Genomic DNA, 19,827 nt, shown 5'->3' on the forward strand with positions numbered 1-19,827 from the left:
AAACTGATATGTGACACGTATTAATGCAAAACAGGCAAAATGACGGGTCGCCATTGACCTCTCTCTTTTTATCTCTCCTCTTCCTCGCCTCTTCCTCGACCTCTCCATCTCCTCCCCTCTCTCTCCTTCTCTCCCTTCTTCTCTATCCTCTCTTTTTACCTCTCCTCTTCCTCGACCTCTCCATCTCATCCTCTCTCTCTCCTTTTCTCCCTTCTTCTCTATCTTCTCTTTTTTACCTCTCCTCATCCTCGCCTCTTCCTCAACCTCTCCTCCTCTCTCTCTCCTCTACCTCTCCTCTCCTCATCCTCACCTCTTCCTCGACCTCTCCATCTCCTCCTCTCTCTCCTTCTCTCCCTTCTTCTCTATCCTCTCTTCTACCTCTCCTCTCCCTCTCCTCTACATCAACCCCTCCTTCTTCCTCTACCTTCTCTCTCCCTCTCCCATACCTCACATCCTTTCTCTCCTCTCCTCTCCTCTCCCCTCCTCTCCTCTCCTCTCCTCTCCTCCTCTACTTCTGCTCTCCCTTCTCTCTACCTCTCCTCTCCTTTCTCTCTCCCTTCTCCTCTCCTCTCCTCTCTCTCTCTACCTCTCCTCTCCCTTACCTCTCCTCTTCCTCTCTCTACCTCTCACCTTCTCCTCTCCCTTACCTCTCCTCTCCCTCTCTCTACCTCTCCCTTCTCCTCTCCTCTCCCTTACCTCTCCTCTCCCTCTCCCTCTCCCTCTCTCTACCTCTCCCTTCTCCTCTCCTCTCCCTTACCTCTCCTCTCCCTCTCTCTACCTCTCCCTTCTCCTCTCCTCTCCCTTACCTCTCCTCTCCCTCTCTCTCCCTCTCTCTACCTCTCCCTCTCTCTCCCTTACCTCTCCTCTCCCTCTCTCTACGTCTCCCTCTCTCTACCTCTCCCTCTCCCTTACATCTCCTCTCCCTCTCTCTACCTCTCCTCTCCCTCTCTCTACCTCTCCCTTACCTCTCCTCTCCCTCTCTCTACCTCTCCCCCTCTCTCTCTCTCCCTTCTCCTCTCCTCTCCTACCTCTCTATCCCTCTCTCTACCTCTCCCTCTCTCTACCTCTCCCTTCTCCTCTCCTCTCTCTACCTCTCTCTACCTCTCCCTCTCTCTACCTCTCCCTTCTCCTCTCCTCTCTCTACCTCTCCCTTCTCCTCTCCTCTCTCTACCTCTCCCTCTCTCTACCTCTCCCTTCTCCTCTCCTCTCCCTTATCTCTCCTCTCCCTCTCTCTACCTCTCCCTTCTCCTCTCCTCTCTCTACCTCTCCCTCCTCCTCTCCTCTCTCTACCTCTCCCTTCTCCTCTCTCTCTCTCTACCTCTCCCTCTCTCTACCTCTCCCTTCTCCTCTCCTCTCCCTTATCTCTCCTCTCCCTCTCTCTACCTCTCCCTTCTCCTCTCCTCTCTCTACCTCTCCCTCTCTCTACCTCTCCCTTCTCCTCTCCTCTCTCTACCTCTCCCTTCTCCTCTCCTCTCTCTACCTCTCCCTCTCTACCTCTCCCTTCTCCTCTCCTCTCCCTTATCTCTCCTCTCCCTCTCTCTACCTCTCCCTTCTCCTCTCCTCTCTCTACCTCTCCCTCTCTCTACCTCTCCCTTCTCCTCTCCTCTCCTCTCCCTTATCTCTCCTCTCACTCTCTCTACCTCTCCCCTCCTCTCCTTCATTGCACTGAAAGAACTGACCAGGTGAAAGCCACAGACGATAAGCTTCCACCATCTTGTTTGCACATCATCCATTCCTCACGGCTTCAGACAGCCGTCGGACAACAGGAAGTTCTAATGAGGTTGCACCACAAAAGAAGACGAATGAGCTCCTCAGTCTTGTTAATTCTGCTGAGCATGCTCTCCCCGTCTCCTTCCCTCCTAGCCTCCCTGTGCATTATAGGATGGAGCCGCCAAGGCGCCAAGGCAACCATTGTAAAAACCTTTATATCCTCGTCAGTTGTGTGTGTGTGTGTGTGTTACGCAATCCAGAGTCTCACTACACAGACATGTCCTCATGCACAGTAGGAGAGACATTTAGATTAAGTCGCTAATGCATTTCTTTAAACAGAGGGGGTACGGTTACGAACACATCTGAAATGGGAACCTATTCCCTGTATAGTGCCAGAGCCTTGTGAGTAGAATACTTAAGAGTTTCTGAGGTAGAACACTATAGGAAATAGGGTTTATGAGGTAGAACACTTTAGCAAATAGGGTTTATGAGGTAGAACACTATAGTAAATAGGGTTTATGAGGTAGAACACTATAGCAAATAGGGTTTATGAGGTAAAACACTATAGCAAATAGGGTTTATGAGGTAGAACACTATAGCAAATAGGGTTTATGAGGTAGAACACTATAGTAAATAGGGTTTATGAGGTAGAACACTAGCAAATAGGGTTTATGAGGTAGAACACTATAGCAAATAGGGTTTATGAGGTAGAACACTATAGCAAATAGGGTTTATGAGGTAGAACACTATAGCAAATAGGGTTTCTGAGGTAGAACACTAGCAAATAGGGTTTATGAGGTAGAACACTATAGCAAATAGGGTTTATGAGGTAGAACACTATAGCAAATAGGGTTTATGAGGTAGAACACTATAGCAAATAGTGTTTATGAGGTAGAACACTATAGCAAATAGGGTTTCTGAGGTAGAACACTAGAAAATAGGGTTTATGAGGTAGAACACTATAGCAAATAGGGTTTATGAGGTAGAACACTAGCAAATAGGGTTTATGAGGTTGAACACTATAGCAAATAGGGTTTCTGAGGTAGAACACTAGAAAATAGGGTTTATGAGGTAGAACACTATAGCAAATAGGGTTTATGAGGTAGAACACTAGCAAATAGGGTTTATGAATTAGAACACTATAGCAAAAAGGGTTTCTGAGTTAGAACACTATAGCAAATAGGGTTTATGATGTAGAACACTAGAAAATAGGGTTTCTGAGGTAGAACACTAGAAAATAGGGTTTATGAGGTAGAACACTATAGCAAATAGGGTTTATGAGGTAGAACACTAGAAAATAGGGTTTCTGAGGTAGAACACTAGAAAATAGGGTTTATGAGGTAGAACACTAGCAAATAGGGTTTATGAGGTAGAACACTAGAAAATAGGGTTTCTGAGGTAGAACACTAGAAAATAGGGTTTCTAAGGTAGAACACTAGCAAATAGGGTTTATGAGGTAGAACACTATAGCAAATAGGGTTTCTGAGGTAGAACACTAGAAAATAGGGTTTCTGAGGTAGAACACTAGCAAATAGGGTTTATGAGGTAGAACACTATAGCAAATAGGGTTTATGAGGTAGAACACTATAGCAAATAGGGTTTATGAGGTAAAACACTATAGCAAATAGGGTTTATGAGGTAAAACACTATAGCAAATAGAGTTTTCTCCTCAGGTATGTAATCAGATAATATGAGCTTGTCAAATGTCCTGTTAAACACCCCCATCTGGTGGCTATTGAGGGAACAACACAACACATCATTGGAATGACATGGCCTAATCCAATAGGAGCTACTGTCCCACAGTACTTTCCCCATCTGATAATTCACTCTGTCCATGACGTCAGCTGAATACACTTGTCCAGTCCCAGCCCAACTAGACTCCCAGGCATTGCTTTGTTATTAGCTCTCGGCCATTTTAACTCTATTGCAGTCCAATAAAACCCCACGTTTAAATCAATTCATCATAAATAACCATTATTTTTAAACCGAAGATATTATTAAGAGTTAAAATATAAGATTTAGCTAGAATTGAATATTGTTACAGTGTTTCGATCTAATACGGTGTTACACTAGTTTGATATTTTGCAAATCGAAGATACTCTTTACACTCAACAGCTGCAGGCCAAGAAAAACAAAGAACCGAGACACTTTCACCGCTGATCTTGGGTAAATGTAGCATTTTCCCCACTAATAATGAATGTGAGGATTGGGGAGGGAAAGCTGGTCCATTGATTTGTACCTAGAGGAAACTTCACCCCGGAGTAAGGAAATCAAAGATCACACAGAGACCCTATCGGGTCATAACCCCAATCTGAGAACCAATCACCACACAGACTTCAAACGACACAGGTCACAACACCATTCTGAGAACCAATCACCACACAGACTTCAAACGACACAGGTCATAACACAAATCTGAGAACCAATCACCACACGACACGGGTCACAACACCATTCTGAGAACCAATCACCACACAGACTCCACACGACACAGGTCATAACACCAATCTGAGAACCAATCACCACACAGACTCCACACGACACAGGTCATAACACCAATCTGAGAACCAATCACCACACGACACAGGTCATAACACCAATCTGAGAACCAATCACCACACAGACTTCACATGACACAGGTCATAACACCATTCTGAGAACCAATCACCACACGACACAACAACATTCTGAGAACCAATCACCACACGACACGGGTCACAACACCATTCTGAGAACCAATCACCACACGACACAGGTCATAACACCAATCTGAGAACCAATCACCACACGACACGGGTCACAACACCATTCTGAGAACCAATCACCACACGACACGGGTCACAACACCATTCTGAGAACCAATCACCACACGACACAGGTCATAACACCAATCTGAGAACCAATCACCACACGACACGGGTCACAACACCATTCTGAGAACCAATCACCACACGACACGGGTCACAACACCATTCTGAGAACCAATCACCACACGACACGGGTCACAACACCATTCTGAGAACCAATCACCACACGACACGGGTCACAACACCATTCTGAGAACCAATCACCACACGACACGGGTCACAACACCATTCTGAGAACCAATCACCACACGACACGGGTCACAACACCATTCTGAGAACCAATCACCACACGACACGGGTCACAACACCATTCTGAGAACCAATCACCACACGACACGGGTCACAACACCATTCTGAGAACCAATCACCACACAGACTTCACACGACACAGGTCACAACACCATTCTGAGAACCAATCACCACACGACACGGGTCACAACACCATTCTGAGAACCAATCACCACACAGACTTCACACGACACAGGTCACAACACCATTCTGAGAACCAATCACCACACGACACGGGTCACAACACCAATCTGGTTCATGCTGCTCTAGAAATTTATTTAGTGCTTTTTTTCATTGTTAATTTCTTTTTCACTTGCGCTTTGCTCCTGTCTTGGGAGTCGTGGTAACGGACAGTCAAGCAGCAGCAAGAGTCACAGTTCGTATAACGTTCGTCAAGCTAGAAAATAATTTACATCACATTTTTTTTTTACTGACTTTTGAAACCACAAACATGGGACGGGGGGTTTTACAATCAGAAAGCATGACTTTTTGCATAGTATTAAATGAACAAAAGACATTGAGTTCTTTATTTACAATTATTGTATAGATAAAACAATTCATAAAAACAAGATGTAGGATGTGCCGGGAAAGAAACCCATCAAATCGGCCAGAATGCCACATTTCACCGGTGGCATTTTGACGCTTTCTTTGTTCCACAAAAAAAAAAAAAATGGCATGCTGCTAGGTAAAGTACACAGAGGCAGGTGACATATTGCAAGAAGTGTCCTCCTTAGTAGGATCATTATTATTATTTATAACATTAGTTGGATGAGTTTAGTGAAGCGTGTGTATGTTGACATGATGAACAGACTGAGGTCTGAGCCCGTATTCAGAGTAGGATTGCTGGTCTAGGATCAGGTCCCCCCCCCCCCCTCCCCTCCCCCATTTTTCTATAATAATCTTATTCACTATTATCTAAAAAAGGTCAAACTGATCCTAGATCAGAACTCATACTATGATAAACGTTATGATACAGGGCCTGGTAGTCTGGTTGAGACTAGAATGGCTCAGGGACCATATTCACAAAGTGTCTCAGAATAGGAGATGTAATCTAGTATCCGTTTGAGGGGAGGAGGTGGGGGGGGGGGGCTGATCCTAGACCTGAGTTGCTTTGTGAATACGGGGGCTCATGATCAGTCATGAATTCTGCTATGGAGGAATTGCTTAGAGTACAAGCAGAGTTTAGTAAAGTACAGCCCACTAGCCTGGACGGATGGACCGTTGTGTGTATGTCCTCTTAGAAGACATTCCTCCTAGAAGACATTCCTCCTAGAAGACATTCCTCTTAGAAGACATTCCTCTTAGAAGACATTCCTCCTAGAATACATTTCTCCTAGAAGACATTTCTCCTAGAAGACATTTCTCCTAGACATTTCTCCTAGAAGACATTCCTCCTAGAAGACATTCCTCTTAGAAGACATTCCTCCTAGAAGACATTCCTCCTAGAAGACATTTCTCCTAGACATTTCTCCTAGAAGACATTCCTCCTAGAAGACATTCCTCTTAGAAGACATTCCTCCTAGAAGACATTTCTCCTAGAAGACATTTCTCCTAGACATTTCTCCTAGAAGACATTTCTCCTAGAATACATTTCTCCTAGAAGACATTCCTCCTAGAAGACATTTCTCCTAGACGACATTCCTCCTAGAAGACATTCCTCCTAGAAGACATTTCTCCTAGAATACATTTCTCCTAGAAGACATTCCTCCTAGAAGACATTTCTCCTAGAATACATTTCTCCTAGAAGACATTCCTCCTAGAAGACATTTCTCCTAGAAGACATTCCTCCTAGAAGACATTCCTCCTAGAAGACATTTCTCCTAGAATACATTTCTCCTAGAAGACATTCCTCCTAGAAGACATTTCTCCTAGAAGACATTCCTCCTAGAAGACATTCCTCCTAGAAGACATTTCTCCTAGAATACATTCCTCCTAGAATACATTCCTCCTAGAAGACATTTCTCCTAGAAGACATTTCTCCTAGAATACATTCCTCCTAGAAGACATTCCTCCTAGAAGACATTTCTCCTAGAAGACATTTCTCCTAGAATACATTCCTCCTAGAATACATTCCTCTAGACATTCCTCCTAGAAGACATTCTCCTAGAAGACATTTCTCCTAGAAGACATTTCTCCTAAAGACATTCCTCAGAAGACATTCCTCCTAGAAGACATTCCTCTTAGAAGACATTTCTCCTAGAAGACATTTCTCTAGAAGACATTCCTCCTAGAAGACATTCCTCCTAGAAGACATTCCTCCTAGAAGACATTTCTCCTAGAAGACATTCCTCCTAGAATACATTTCTCCTAGAATACATTTCTCCTAGAAGACATTCCTCCTAGAAGACATTCCTCCTAGAAGACATTCCTCTTAGAAGACATTTCTCCTAGAAGACATTTCTCCTAGAAGACATTCCTCCTAGAAGACATTCCTCCTAGAAGACATTTCTCCTAGAAGACATTCCTCCTAGAAGACATTTCTCCTAGAAGACATTTCTCCTAGAAGACATTCCTCCTAGAAGACATTTCTCCTAGAAGACATTCCTCCTAGAAGACATTTCTCCTAGAAGACATTCCTCCTAGAAGACATTCCTCCTAGAAGACATTTCTCCTAGAAGACATTTCTCCTAGAAGACATTCCTCCTAGAAGACATTTCTCCTAGAAGACATTCCTCCTAGAAGACATTCCTCCTAGAAGACATTTCTCCTAGAAGACATTCCTCCTAGAAGACATTCCTCCTAGAAGACATTTCTCCTAGAAGACATTCCTCCTAGAAGACATTTCTCCTAGAAGACATTCCTCCTAGAAGACATTCCTCCTAGAAGACATTCCTCTTAGAAGACATGTACATGGAACACACTGTTGCATCCCCTTAAAGCTGAGCGTAATAGCTTGGATGTATAGATGTGATGTTAAAAAATAAAAAATAAAATGTTGGCTGAAGATCTTTTGATGTAAAAATAAATAAAAGTGTTTTACCCGAAGGAGAAAAAAAAAATACTCAAAAAAAAAATCAAGCGGTTTTAAAAAGCAACTGCAGAAGTCAAGATAGACCATTTCTGAATGAAAATAGAGCTGTTTCAACAACAACAACAACAACAACAACAGTCCTTAGCTTGTTCAACAGGCCTGAGCTAAGTGTTGAAAGCTTGTGCACCCTCTCCGAATCCGACGGCAGAATTGGTTTAATAAAAGAGAAATCAGGTCAACGTATAATTACCACAGGAGTCATTTAGAGTAGAACGATTGGGATTGGTTCAACTTGCATATTGAGCATATTACATCATGCTTTTCAATGACTCCAATTGGTTGTAAGGAATATTACAATAACACAAGAATGTGTGCTATGAACGCCTCTGTGCCTTTTGATATATAGTAAGTTAAGTGTGCCTTCTTTTGTAATCTCCCACATCCTTTTTTTAAAAAATGTAAAAGCACAATAAATAGTTCTAACAACTAAGTGAATAGTGTTGAGATGCTAGAGTCGATGAAGGCAGGAAGACAAGCTTGGTTAAAACACCACAGAAACACATCTAAAAGCACACCAAAAAGGGATTTCATTCATATCCTGACAGTGAGGAATTTTTTTTTTTTTCCTGTTGTTGATAAAGAGTTGAAGCATCACTACTTTTTTTTGTTTTTGTTTTTTAGTCGTTCGAAATGCCAATAGCTTTGGATCGCCGTGTGTTGTTTTTAGTCGTTCAAAATGCCAATAGCTTTGGATCGCCGTGTGTTGTTTTTAGTCGTTCAAAATGCCAATAGCTTTGGATCGCCGTGTGTTGTTTTTAGTCGTTCAAAATGCCAATAGCTTTGGATCGCCGTGTGTTGTTTTTAGTCGTTCAAAATGCCAATAGCTTTGGATCGCCGTGTGTTGTTTTTAGTCGTTCAAAATGCCAATAGCTTTGGATCGCCGTGTGTTGTTTTTAGTCGTTCAAAATGCGAATAGCTTTGGATCGCCGTTGTGTTGTTTTTAGTCATTCAAAATGCCAATAGCTTTGGATCGCCGTGTGTTGTTTTTAGTCGTTCAAAATGCCAATAGCTTTGGATCGCCGTTGTGTTGTTTTTAGTCATTCAAAATGCCAATAGCTTTGGATCGCCGTTGTGTTGTTTTTAGTCATTCAAAATGCCAATAGCTTTGGATCGCCGTGTGTTATTTTTAGTCATTCAAAATGCCAATAGCTTTGGATCGCCGTTGTGTTGTTTTTAGTCATTCAAAATGCCAATAGCTTTGGATCGCCGTTGTGTTGTTTTTAGTCATTCAAAATGCCAATAGCTTTGGATCGCCGTGTGTTGTTTTTAGTCGTTCAAAATGCCAATAGCTTTGGATCGCCGTGTGTTGTTTTTAGTCGTTCAAAATGCCAATAGCTTTGGATCGCCGTGTGTTGTTTTTTCTTATTATTTTTCAAAAGGAAAACAAGAAATCAATAAAATAATAAAACAATCCATCAACACATTATATCACAAGATTTTCAACACAACTTTTAGATTTTTCTATACAGATAAACCAAATATTAGTTTGCAAGTTTCTAATATAAATCCATCGCAGCCTTTGATGGTCACACAAAATAAAATGTAAAAATCCTTAAAACTAGCAGTTTTTTTTTTATATAGGAGACATGTCCGTTATAGAAAGCCTGTGCGGCCGCTCAGCTCGGAGTAAGTCTCAATTTAAGTTACATTTCAAGCTTTGAACGCAAAAATAAGAAAAATAAGAAAAATTGTAATTAAAGAAATAAAACCTTTAGTCTTATTAACATCTCTGTTTGGAAACAAAGGTTCAAAGTTCATCCCAACAATCATATAATATTAACTAACATGAATTATTACATCCCATAATCTTTTGTTATCCTCTAAAAAATATCTACACTATTTGATAGCAGGCAAGTCCAGTACACGGTATATTATAAACACCAATGAGGAGAACTCAAACAACTTGAGTTTTTTTTTTTTTTTTCAACTACATCTGCTGAATGGTTTGGAACCCTACAACCAGGAAGTTTCTACAGGTGTTGTAAACCAATGACATTCTCTTAAGGACATAAATAAGTTCAAAGTAGTTAGAGCCATCGAAGCAGAAACAAGGCAACATGCCAACAAATGAAGATAAACTCTGTATATATATATATATATATCATAAGTTTAAGAAATGTTATTTATTTATGGGTTCCTCTTTTCCAACAGGTGTAAATCTACTGTGCTTGTTGAGTCCTACGGCCTTGACACACCTCTCATTTTTATAAACCAAATACATTTTTACACTTAAAGAACTCGCAGACCAACGATCCGAATAAAGTTGCCTTAAAGAAGCAATCCACTTCTCACCCACCCAATCAAATTTTAAAAACGATTTAAATAAAAACATTGGATAATGTACATTCATGCAGGAGCAATAATACATGTTTTTAATTGAATCTATTAGGAGAAACAGTCATTGTTAATGTGAGGACGGAGAGAGGAGTGGGTTGTAGTTTATGCTGTCTTTTCACTCACTTTCAGGTCCTCCTCTTCACTGCTGCTAGAAACATGGTTCAGTCAGTCAGCAGCGCGCACACACACACACACACACACACACACAGTACACACACATGTCCTGTGTGTTGGCTTTGTTGTGCTTTCTGATTGTATGTGTGGTATGATGTTTTCTCCAGGTACAGGAGGAGAGATTGCAGGAGACAGACTGAGGCTAGAGGAAGGTCTCCAAACTGCAGACAAAGGAGGTGTCTAAGAGACTGAAAGACAGAAGTCTCCAACCTGCAGTAGATATCTCCACCGGGCTGCAGTAGATATCTCCACCAGGCTGCAGTAGATATCTCTACCAGGCTGCAGTAGATATCTCCACCAGGCTGCAGTAGATATCTCCACCAGGCTGCAGTAGATATCTCCACCAGGCTGCAGTAGATATCTCCACCAGGCTGCAGTAGATATCTCCACCAGGCTGCAGTAGATATCTCCACCAGGCCTCAAGAGAAAGCTCTCTATATTGCAGTAGAGAAAGGTCTCTATATTGCAGTAGAGAACGGTCTCTATATTGCAGTAGAGAAAGGACTCTATATTGCAGTAGAGAAAGGTCTCTATATTGCAGTAGAGAACGGTCTCTATATTGCAGTAGAGAAAGGACTCTATATTGCAGTAGAGAAAGGTCTCTATATTGCAGTAGAGAAAGGTCTCTATATTGCAGTAGAGAAAGGTCTCTATATTGCAGTAGAGAAAGGTCTCTATAATGCAGTAGGGAAATATCTCTATATTGCAGTAGAGAAAGGTCTCTATATTGCAGTAGAGAAAGGTCTCTATATTGCAGTAGAGAAAGCTCTCTATATTGCAGTAGAGAAAGGTCTCTATATTGCAGTAGAGAAAGCTCTCTATATTGCAATAGAGAAAGGTCTCTATATTGCAGTAGAGAAAGGTCTCTATATTGCAGTATAGAAAGCTCTATATTGCAGTAGGGAAAGGTCTCCAAATGGCAGTGAAGGAGGTCTCCAGATTGCAGACGGAGGTCTCCACCAGCCAGGCTGTCAGAAGGTGTTGCTAGAGGTCTCCAATGGCTGCAGTGGGCTGGTGTCTCCAAGGTTGCAGATGAGGTCTTCACCAGCCAGCTGCAGGCCACTAGAGGGAGGTCTCCAGACTGTGCAGTGGGCTGGCTGGGCCGGAGGATGCAGCTGATTGACTGGTGGTGTCGATGGTGAGGTTGATGCCGCTGTCGACAGCGTTGTTGTTCTTGTTGGGGGACTGGGGCTGGCTGCCTGTCTGGGACTGAGGGATCATCCTCAACGCAGGGTCCTCTTCCAGGTCAGTGTCGTCTATCAGGGGGATGTGAGGCGTGGTGTCTTCTATCCTAAACTCTGGGTGGGTCATGAAGTTATGGATGGACGGTCTGGAGTCTGGTTTCTCAAGGCCTTCGTAGAGGGAGCTACGGAATGCGTTCACGACGCGAATCTGTGGTAGGGAGGGAGAGAAGAGGGAGGGAGGGAGGGGGGAGAGTAAACACAGGACAGCTAATAAGAACCGTCAGGAAGGATTGACTCTGGGAGAGGTAGAGAATCCTCTGAGAGATGGTCAGATAAAGACAGAGGGGGTTAGGTATGAGGAAGAGGAGGAGGAAGAGGAAGAGGAAACTGCAGTCTGTGGTCTGCTTTCACAGTACAGTACAGTATAATACGGTACAGTACGATATAATACAGTATAATACAGTACAATATGGTACACAACTCACTGATCTGACGCGCACCTAAACAGAAGGTCATAGGCAAAACACAACATTAAGGTAACACTCATTGTATGTATAAACCAGGACCCAATGTGTGATATACCTATGGAGATAAGACACATTATAGCTATAGAGATAAGACACGATATACCTATAGAGATAAGACACATTATACCTATAGAGATAAGACACATTATAGCTATGGAGATAAGAAACTATATACCTATAGAGATAAGACACATTATAGCTATAGAGATAAGACACGTTATACCTATAGAGATAAGACACATTATACCTATAGAGATAAGACACATTATAGCTATAGAGATAAGACACATTATACCTATAGAGATAAGACACATTATAGCTATAGAGATAAGACACATTATACCTATAGAGATAAGACACATTATACCTATAGAGATAAGACACATTATAGCTATAGAGATAAGACACATTATACCTATAGAGATAAGACACATTATAGCTATAGAGATAAGACACATTATACCTATAGAGATAAGACACATTATACCTATAGAGATAAGACACATTATACCTATAGAGATAAGACACATTATAGCTATAGAGATAAGACACGTTATACCTATAGAGATAAGACACGATATACCTATAGAGATAAGACACATTATAGCTATAGAGATAAGACACGATATACTTATAGAGATAAGACACGTTATACCTATAGAGATAAGACACATTATAGCTATAGAGATAAGACACATTATAGCTATAGAGATAAGACACATTATACCTATAGAGATAAGACACATTATAGCTATAGAGATAAGACACGTTATACCTATAGAGATAAGACACATTATAGCTATAGAGATAAGACACGTTATACCTATAGAGATAAGACACATTATAGCTATAGAGATAAGACACATTATACCTATAGAGATAAGACACATTATACCTATAGAGATAAGACACATTATAGCTATAGAGATAAGACACATTATAGCTATAGAGATAAGACACATTATAGCTATAGAGATAAGACACATTATAGCTATAGAGATAAGACACATTATAGCTATAGAGATAAGACACGATATACCTATAGAGATAAGACACATTGTAGCTATAGAGATAAGACACATTATAGCTATGGAGATAAGAAACTATATACCTATAGAGATAAGACACGATATACCTATAGAGATAAGACACGATATACCTATAGAGATAAGACACATTATAGCTATAGAGATAAGACACGATATACCTATAGAGATAAGACACATTATAGCTATAGAGATAAGACACGATATACCTATAGAGATAAGACACATTGTAGCTATAGAGATAAGACACATTATAGCTATGGAGATAAGAAACTATATACCTATAGAGATAAGACACGATATACCTATAGAGATAAGACACGATATACCTATAGAGATAAGACACATTATAGCTATAGAGATAAGACACGATATACCTATAGAGATAAGACACATTATACCTATAGAGATAAGACACGATATACCTATAGAGATAAGACACATTATAGCTATGGAGATAAGAAACTATATACCTATAGAGATAAGACACGATATACCTATAGAGATAAGACACATTATACCTATAGAGATAAGACACGTTATACCTATAGAGATAAGACACATTATAGCTATAGAGATAAGACACGATATACCTATAGAGATAAGACACATTATAGCTATAGAGATAAGACACATTATACCTATAGAGATAAGACACATTATACATATAGAGATAAGACACGATATACCTATAGAGATAAGACACATTATACCTATAGAGATAAGACACGATATACCTATAGAGATAAGACACATTATAGCTATAGAGATAAGACACATTATACCTATAGAGATAAGACACATTATACCTATAGAGATAAGACACGATATACCTATAGAGATAAGACACATTATACCTATAGAGATAAGACACGATATACCTATAGAGATAAGACACATTATAGCTATAGAGATAAGACACGATATACCTATAGAGATAAGAAACTATATACCTATAGAGATAAGACACATTATAGCTATAGAGATAAGACACATTATAGCTATAGAGATAAGACACGATATACCTATAGAGATAAGACACGTTATACCTATAGAGATAAGACACAATATAGCTATAGAGATAAGACACGATATACCTAGAGATAAGACACGTTATACCTATAGAGATAAGACACATTATAGCTATAGAGATAAGACACATTATAGCTATAGAGATAAGACACGATATACCTATAGAGATAAGAAACTATATACTTATAGAGATAAGACACGATATACCTATAGAGATAAGACACATTATAGCTATAGAGATAAGACACGATATACCTATAGAGATAAGACACATTATAACTATAGAGATAAGACACAATATACAGTGCCTTGCGAAAGTATTCGGCCCCCTTGAACTTTGCGACCTTTTGCCACATTTCAGGCTTCAAACATAAAGATATAAAACTGTATTTTTTTGTGAAGAATCAACAACAAGTGGGACACAATCATGAAGTGGAACGACATTTATTGGATATTTCAAACTTTTTTAACAAATCAAAAACTGAAAAATTGGGCGTGCAAAATTATTCACTTTGTAGCGCCACCTTTTGCTGCGATTACAGCTGTAAGTCGCTTGGGGTATGTCTCTATCAGTTTTGCACATCGAGAGACTGACATTTTTTCCCATTCCTCCTTACAAAACAGCTCGAGCTCAGTGAGGTTGGATGGAGAGCATTTGTGAACAGCAGTTTTCAGTTCTTTCCACAGATTCTCGATTGGATTCAGGTCTGGACTTTGACTTGGCCATTCTAACACCTGGATATGTTTATTTTTTAACCATTCCATTGTAGATTTTGCTTTATGTTTTGGATCATTGTCTTGTTGGAAGACAAATCTCCGTCCCAGTCTCAGGTCTTTTGCAGACTCCATCAGGTTTTCTTCCAGAATGGTCCTGTATTTGGCTCCATCCATCTTCCCATCAATTTTAACCATCTTCCCTGTCCCTGCTGAAGAAAAGCAGGCCCAAACCATGATGCTGCCACCACCATGTTTGACAGTGGGGATGGTGTGTTCAGGGTGATGAGCTGTGTTGCTTTTACGCCAAACATAACGTTTTGCATTGTTGCCAAAAAGTTCAATTTTGGTTTCATCTGACCAGAGCACCTTCTTGCACATGTTTGGTGTGTCTCCCACGTGGCTTGTGGCAAACTTTAAACGACACTTTTTATGGATATCTTTAAGAAATGGCTTTCTTCTTGCCACTCTTCCATAAAGGCCAGATTTGTGCAATATACGACTGATTGTTGTCCTATGGACAGAGTCTCCCACCTCAGCTGTAGATCTCTGCAGTTCATCCAGAGTGATCATGGGCCTCTTGGCTGCATCTCTAATCAGTCTTCTCCTTGTATGAGCTGAAAGTTTAGAGGGACGGCCAGGTCTTGGTAGATTTGCAGTGGTCTGATACTCTGATACTTCCATTTCAATATTATCGCTTGCACAGTGCTCCTTGGGATGTTTAAAGCTTGGGAAATCTTTTTGTATCCAAATCCGGCTTTAAACTTCTTCTCAACAGTATCTCGGACCTGCCTGGTGTGTTCCTTGTTCTTCATGATGCTCTCTGCGCTTTTAACGGACCTCTGAGACTGCAGTGCAGGTGCATTTATACGGAGACTTGATTACACACACGTGGATTGTATTTATCATCATTAGTCATTTAGGTCAACATTGGATCATTCAGAGATCCTCACTGAACTTCTGGAGAGAGTTTGCTGCACTGAAAGTAAAGGGGCTGAATAATTTTGCACGCCCAATTTTTCAGTTTTTGATTTGTTAAAAAAGTTGAAAATATCCAATAAATGTCGTTCCACTTCATGATTGTGTCCCACTTGTTGTTGATTCTTCACAAAAAAATACAGTTTTATATCTTTATGTTTGAAGCCTGAAATGTGACAAAAGGTCGCAAAGTTCAAGGGGGCCGAATACTTTCGCAAGGCACTGTACCTAAGACACGATATACCTAAGACACAATATACCTATAGGGATTAGGCACGATATACTTCTTGAGATCAGACACGATATACCTATTGAGATAAGAAACGATATACCTATAGAGATAAGACACGTTATACCTAGAGATAAGACACAATATACCTCTTGAGATCAGACACAATATACCTATAGAGCCAAGTCACGTTATACCTCTAGAGATAAGACACGTTATACCTAGAGATAAGACACAATATACCTATAGAGTTAAGACAATATATACCTATAGAGATAAGACACGATATACCTATAGATATAAGACACGATATACCTATAGATATAAGACACGTTATACCTATAGAGATAAGACACAATATACCTATAGAGCCAAGTCACGTTATACCTCTAGAGATAAGACACGTTATACCTATAGAGATAAGACACAATATACCTATAGAGTTAAGACAATATATACCTATAGAGATAAGACACGATATACCTATAGATATAAGACACGTTATACCTATAGAGATAAGACACAATATACCTATAGAGTTAAGACACGATATACCTATAGAGATAAGACAATATATACCTAAAGAGATAAGACACGATATACCTATAGAGATAAGAAACTATATACCTATAGAGATAAGACACAATATACCTATAGAGATAAGACACAATATACCTATAGAGTTAAGACACGATATACCTATAGAGATAAGACAATATATACCTAAAGAGATAAGACACGATATACCTATAGAGATAAGAAACAATATACCTATAGAGATAAGACACAATATACCTATTGAGATAAGTCACGTTATACCTTTGGAAATAAGACACAATATACCTAAGACATGATATACCTAAGACACAATATACCTATAGAGTTAAGACACGATATACCTATAGAGATAAGAAACTATATACCTATAGAGGTAAGACACAATATACCTATAGGGATTAGACACGATATACCTATAGAGATAAGACACAATATACCTCGAGATCAGACACGATAAACCTATAGAGATAAGACATGTTATACCTAGAGATAAGACACGTTATACCTAGAGATAAGACACGTTATACCTATAGAGATAAGACACGATATACCTATAGAGATAAGACACAATATACCTAAGACACGATATACCTAAGACACAATATACCTATAGAGTTAAGACACAATATACCTCGAGATCAGACACGATAAACCTATAGAGAAAAGACACGTTATACCTAGAGATAAGACACGTTATACCTATAGAGCCAAGTCACGTTATACCTAGAGATAAGACACGTTATACCTAGAGTTAAGCCACGTTATACCTATAGAGATAAGACACGTTATACCTATAAGACACGTTATACCTAGAGATAAGACACGTTATACCTATAGAGATAAGACACGTTATACCGATAAGACACGTTATACCTAGAGATAAGACACGTTATACCTAGAGATAAGACACGTTATACCTATAAGACACGTTATACCTATAAGACACGTTATACCTAGAGATAAGACACGTTATACCTATAGAGATAAGACACGTTAAACCTATAAGACACGTTATACCTAGAGATAAGACACGTTATACCTATAGAGTTAAGACGATATATACCTATAGAGATAAGACACGTTATACCTATAAGACACGTTATACCTAGAGATAAGACACGTTATACCTAGAGATAAGCCACGTTATACCTAGAGATAAGCCACGTTATACCTAGAGATAAGACACGTTATACCTAGAGATAAGACACGTTATACCTATAGACATAAGACACGATATACCTATAGAGATAAGCCACGTTATACCTAGAGATAAGACACGTTATACCTAGAGATAAGACACGTTATACCTATAGAGCCAAGTCACGTTATACCTAGAGATAAGACACGTTATACCTATAGAGCCAAGTCACGTTATACCTAGAGATAAGACACGTTATACCTATAGAGATAAGACACGTCATACCTATAGAGATAAGACACGTTATACCTATAAGACACGTTATACCTAGAGATAAGCCACATTATAGCTATAGAGATAAGACACGTCATACCTATAGAGATAAGACACGTTATACCTAGAGATAAGACACATTATACCTATAGAGATAAGCCACGTTATACCTATAGAGATAAGACACGTTATACCTATAGAGATAAGCCACATTATACCTATAGAGATAAGCCACATTATACCTATAGAGATAAGCCACATTATACCTAGAGATAAGACACGTTATACCTATAGAGATAAGACACGTTATACCTATAGAGATAAGCCACATTATACCTATAGAGATAAGACACATTATACCTAGAGATAAGACACGTTATACCTATAGAGATAAGCCACATTATACCTATAGAGATAAGCCACATTATACCTATAGAGATAAGACACGTTATACCTATAGAGATAAGACACGTTATACCTATAGAGATAAGACACATTATACCTATAGAGATAAGACACGATATACCTAGGTAAGTCACGTTAATAAAGAAATGTTCCAATGTGAGATACACCTGTAGAGGTAAGTCACATTAATAAAGAAATGTTCCAATGTGAGATACACCTGTAGAGGTAAGTCACATTAATAAAGAAATGTTCCAATGTGAGATACACCTGTAGAGGTAAGTCACGTTAATAAAGAAATGTTCCAATGTGAGATACACCTGTAGAGGTAAGTCACGTTAATAAAGAAATGTTCCAATGTGAGATACACCTGTAGAGGTAAGTCACGTTAATAAAGAAATGTTCCAATGTGAGATACACCTGTAGAGGTAAGTCACGTTAATAAAGAAATGTTCCAATGTGAGATACACCTGTAGAGGTAAGTCACATTAATAAAGAAATGTTCAATGTGAGATACACCTGTAGAGGTAAGTCACGTTAATAAAGAAATGTTCCAATGTGAGATACACCTGTAGAGGTAAGTCACATTAATAAAGAAATGTTCCAATGTGAGATACACCTGTAGAGGTAAGTCACATTAATAACCTGCACACAGAAATACAAATCATGCAAGTTGAAGACCTCTGGAGGTCGGAGGTCAGTAATGGTAGGAGGAAAAGTTTGTACTTCAGATCCATTGTAGGAGGTTGGAAGAGACATGGACCATACAAGGACAGGGAGTGATGGGTAGGACATCCACAGAGACTGTGAATGGATAAATGTGGACATAGTTGGACATAAAGGAGGAATGTCCAGGTTTTTTTGAAGGACATATGAGGAGACGGGGGGATGCTGGGATCACAGTGAGTGTAGCAAAACAACACAATGAAAGCAGACCAGACCGACCACAAGCTTCAACGGCCAACCAACCTAACCAGACAACGTGAAACATGCAACAGGGACCACGCGGTGATGAACAGAACACAGGCACACAGACACATAGCTGTACAACACGGCTAGGTTTTCACTGCCAGAGGTCTGTTTCTCTGAGCTCAACTCCATGCACGTCTGAGCAAACAGTCAAGTATAAGCCCCAAAGTAGTGCTTGTTTTGTTCCTGTTGTTTTTTATGATTTTTATTGGAGAAAAATACACATAAAAGCATTATGTTATAGTACCATAACAATAAAATATATTAATTACATAAATGGATTAAATGTAAAATATTATTTATTTAAGAGGAATGCTGTGCCACTGATGTATAAAAAGTAAATTAGATGCGAGGGGAATTATTTTCCATG

General features: G+C 39.7%; 1 protein-coding gene across 1 annotated transcript; it reads right to left on the reverse strand.

The window, feature by feature from the left end:
• Positions 1–9,205: 9,205 nt before the first annotated feature.
• On the reverse strand, positions 9,206–19,589 carry LOC135572978 (plasma membrane calcium-transporting ATPase 2-like). The gene is made up of 5 exons (XM_065022010.1): positions 19,537–19,589; positions 17,531–17,548; positions 17,307–17,328; positions 12,077–12,091; positions 9,206–11,799 (listed from the first exon to the last, which is right to left on the reverse strand). The coding sequence occupies exons 1-5, from the start codon at positions 19,587–19,589 to the stop codon at positions 11,470–11,472; spliced, it is 438 nt and encodes a 145-aa protein (XP_064878082.1). The 3' UTR covers positions 9,206–11,469.
• Positions 19,590–19,827: the final 238 nt, after the last annotated feature.

Source organism: Oncorhynchus nerka, linkage group LG2, assembly GCF_034236695.1.
Source record: "Oncorhynchus nerka isolate Pitt River linkage group LG2, Oner_Uvic_2.0, whole genome shotgun sequence".
Lineage (NCBI taxonomy): Eukaryota > Metazoa > Chordata > Actinopteri > Salmoniformes > Salmonidae > Oncorhynchus > Oncorhynchus nerka.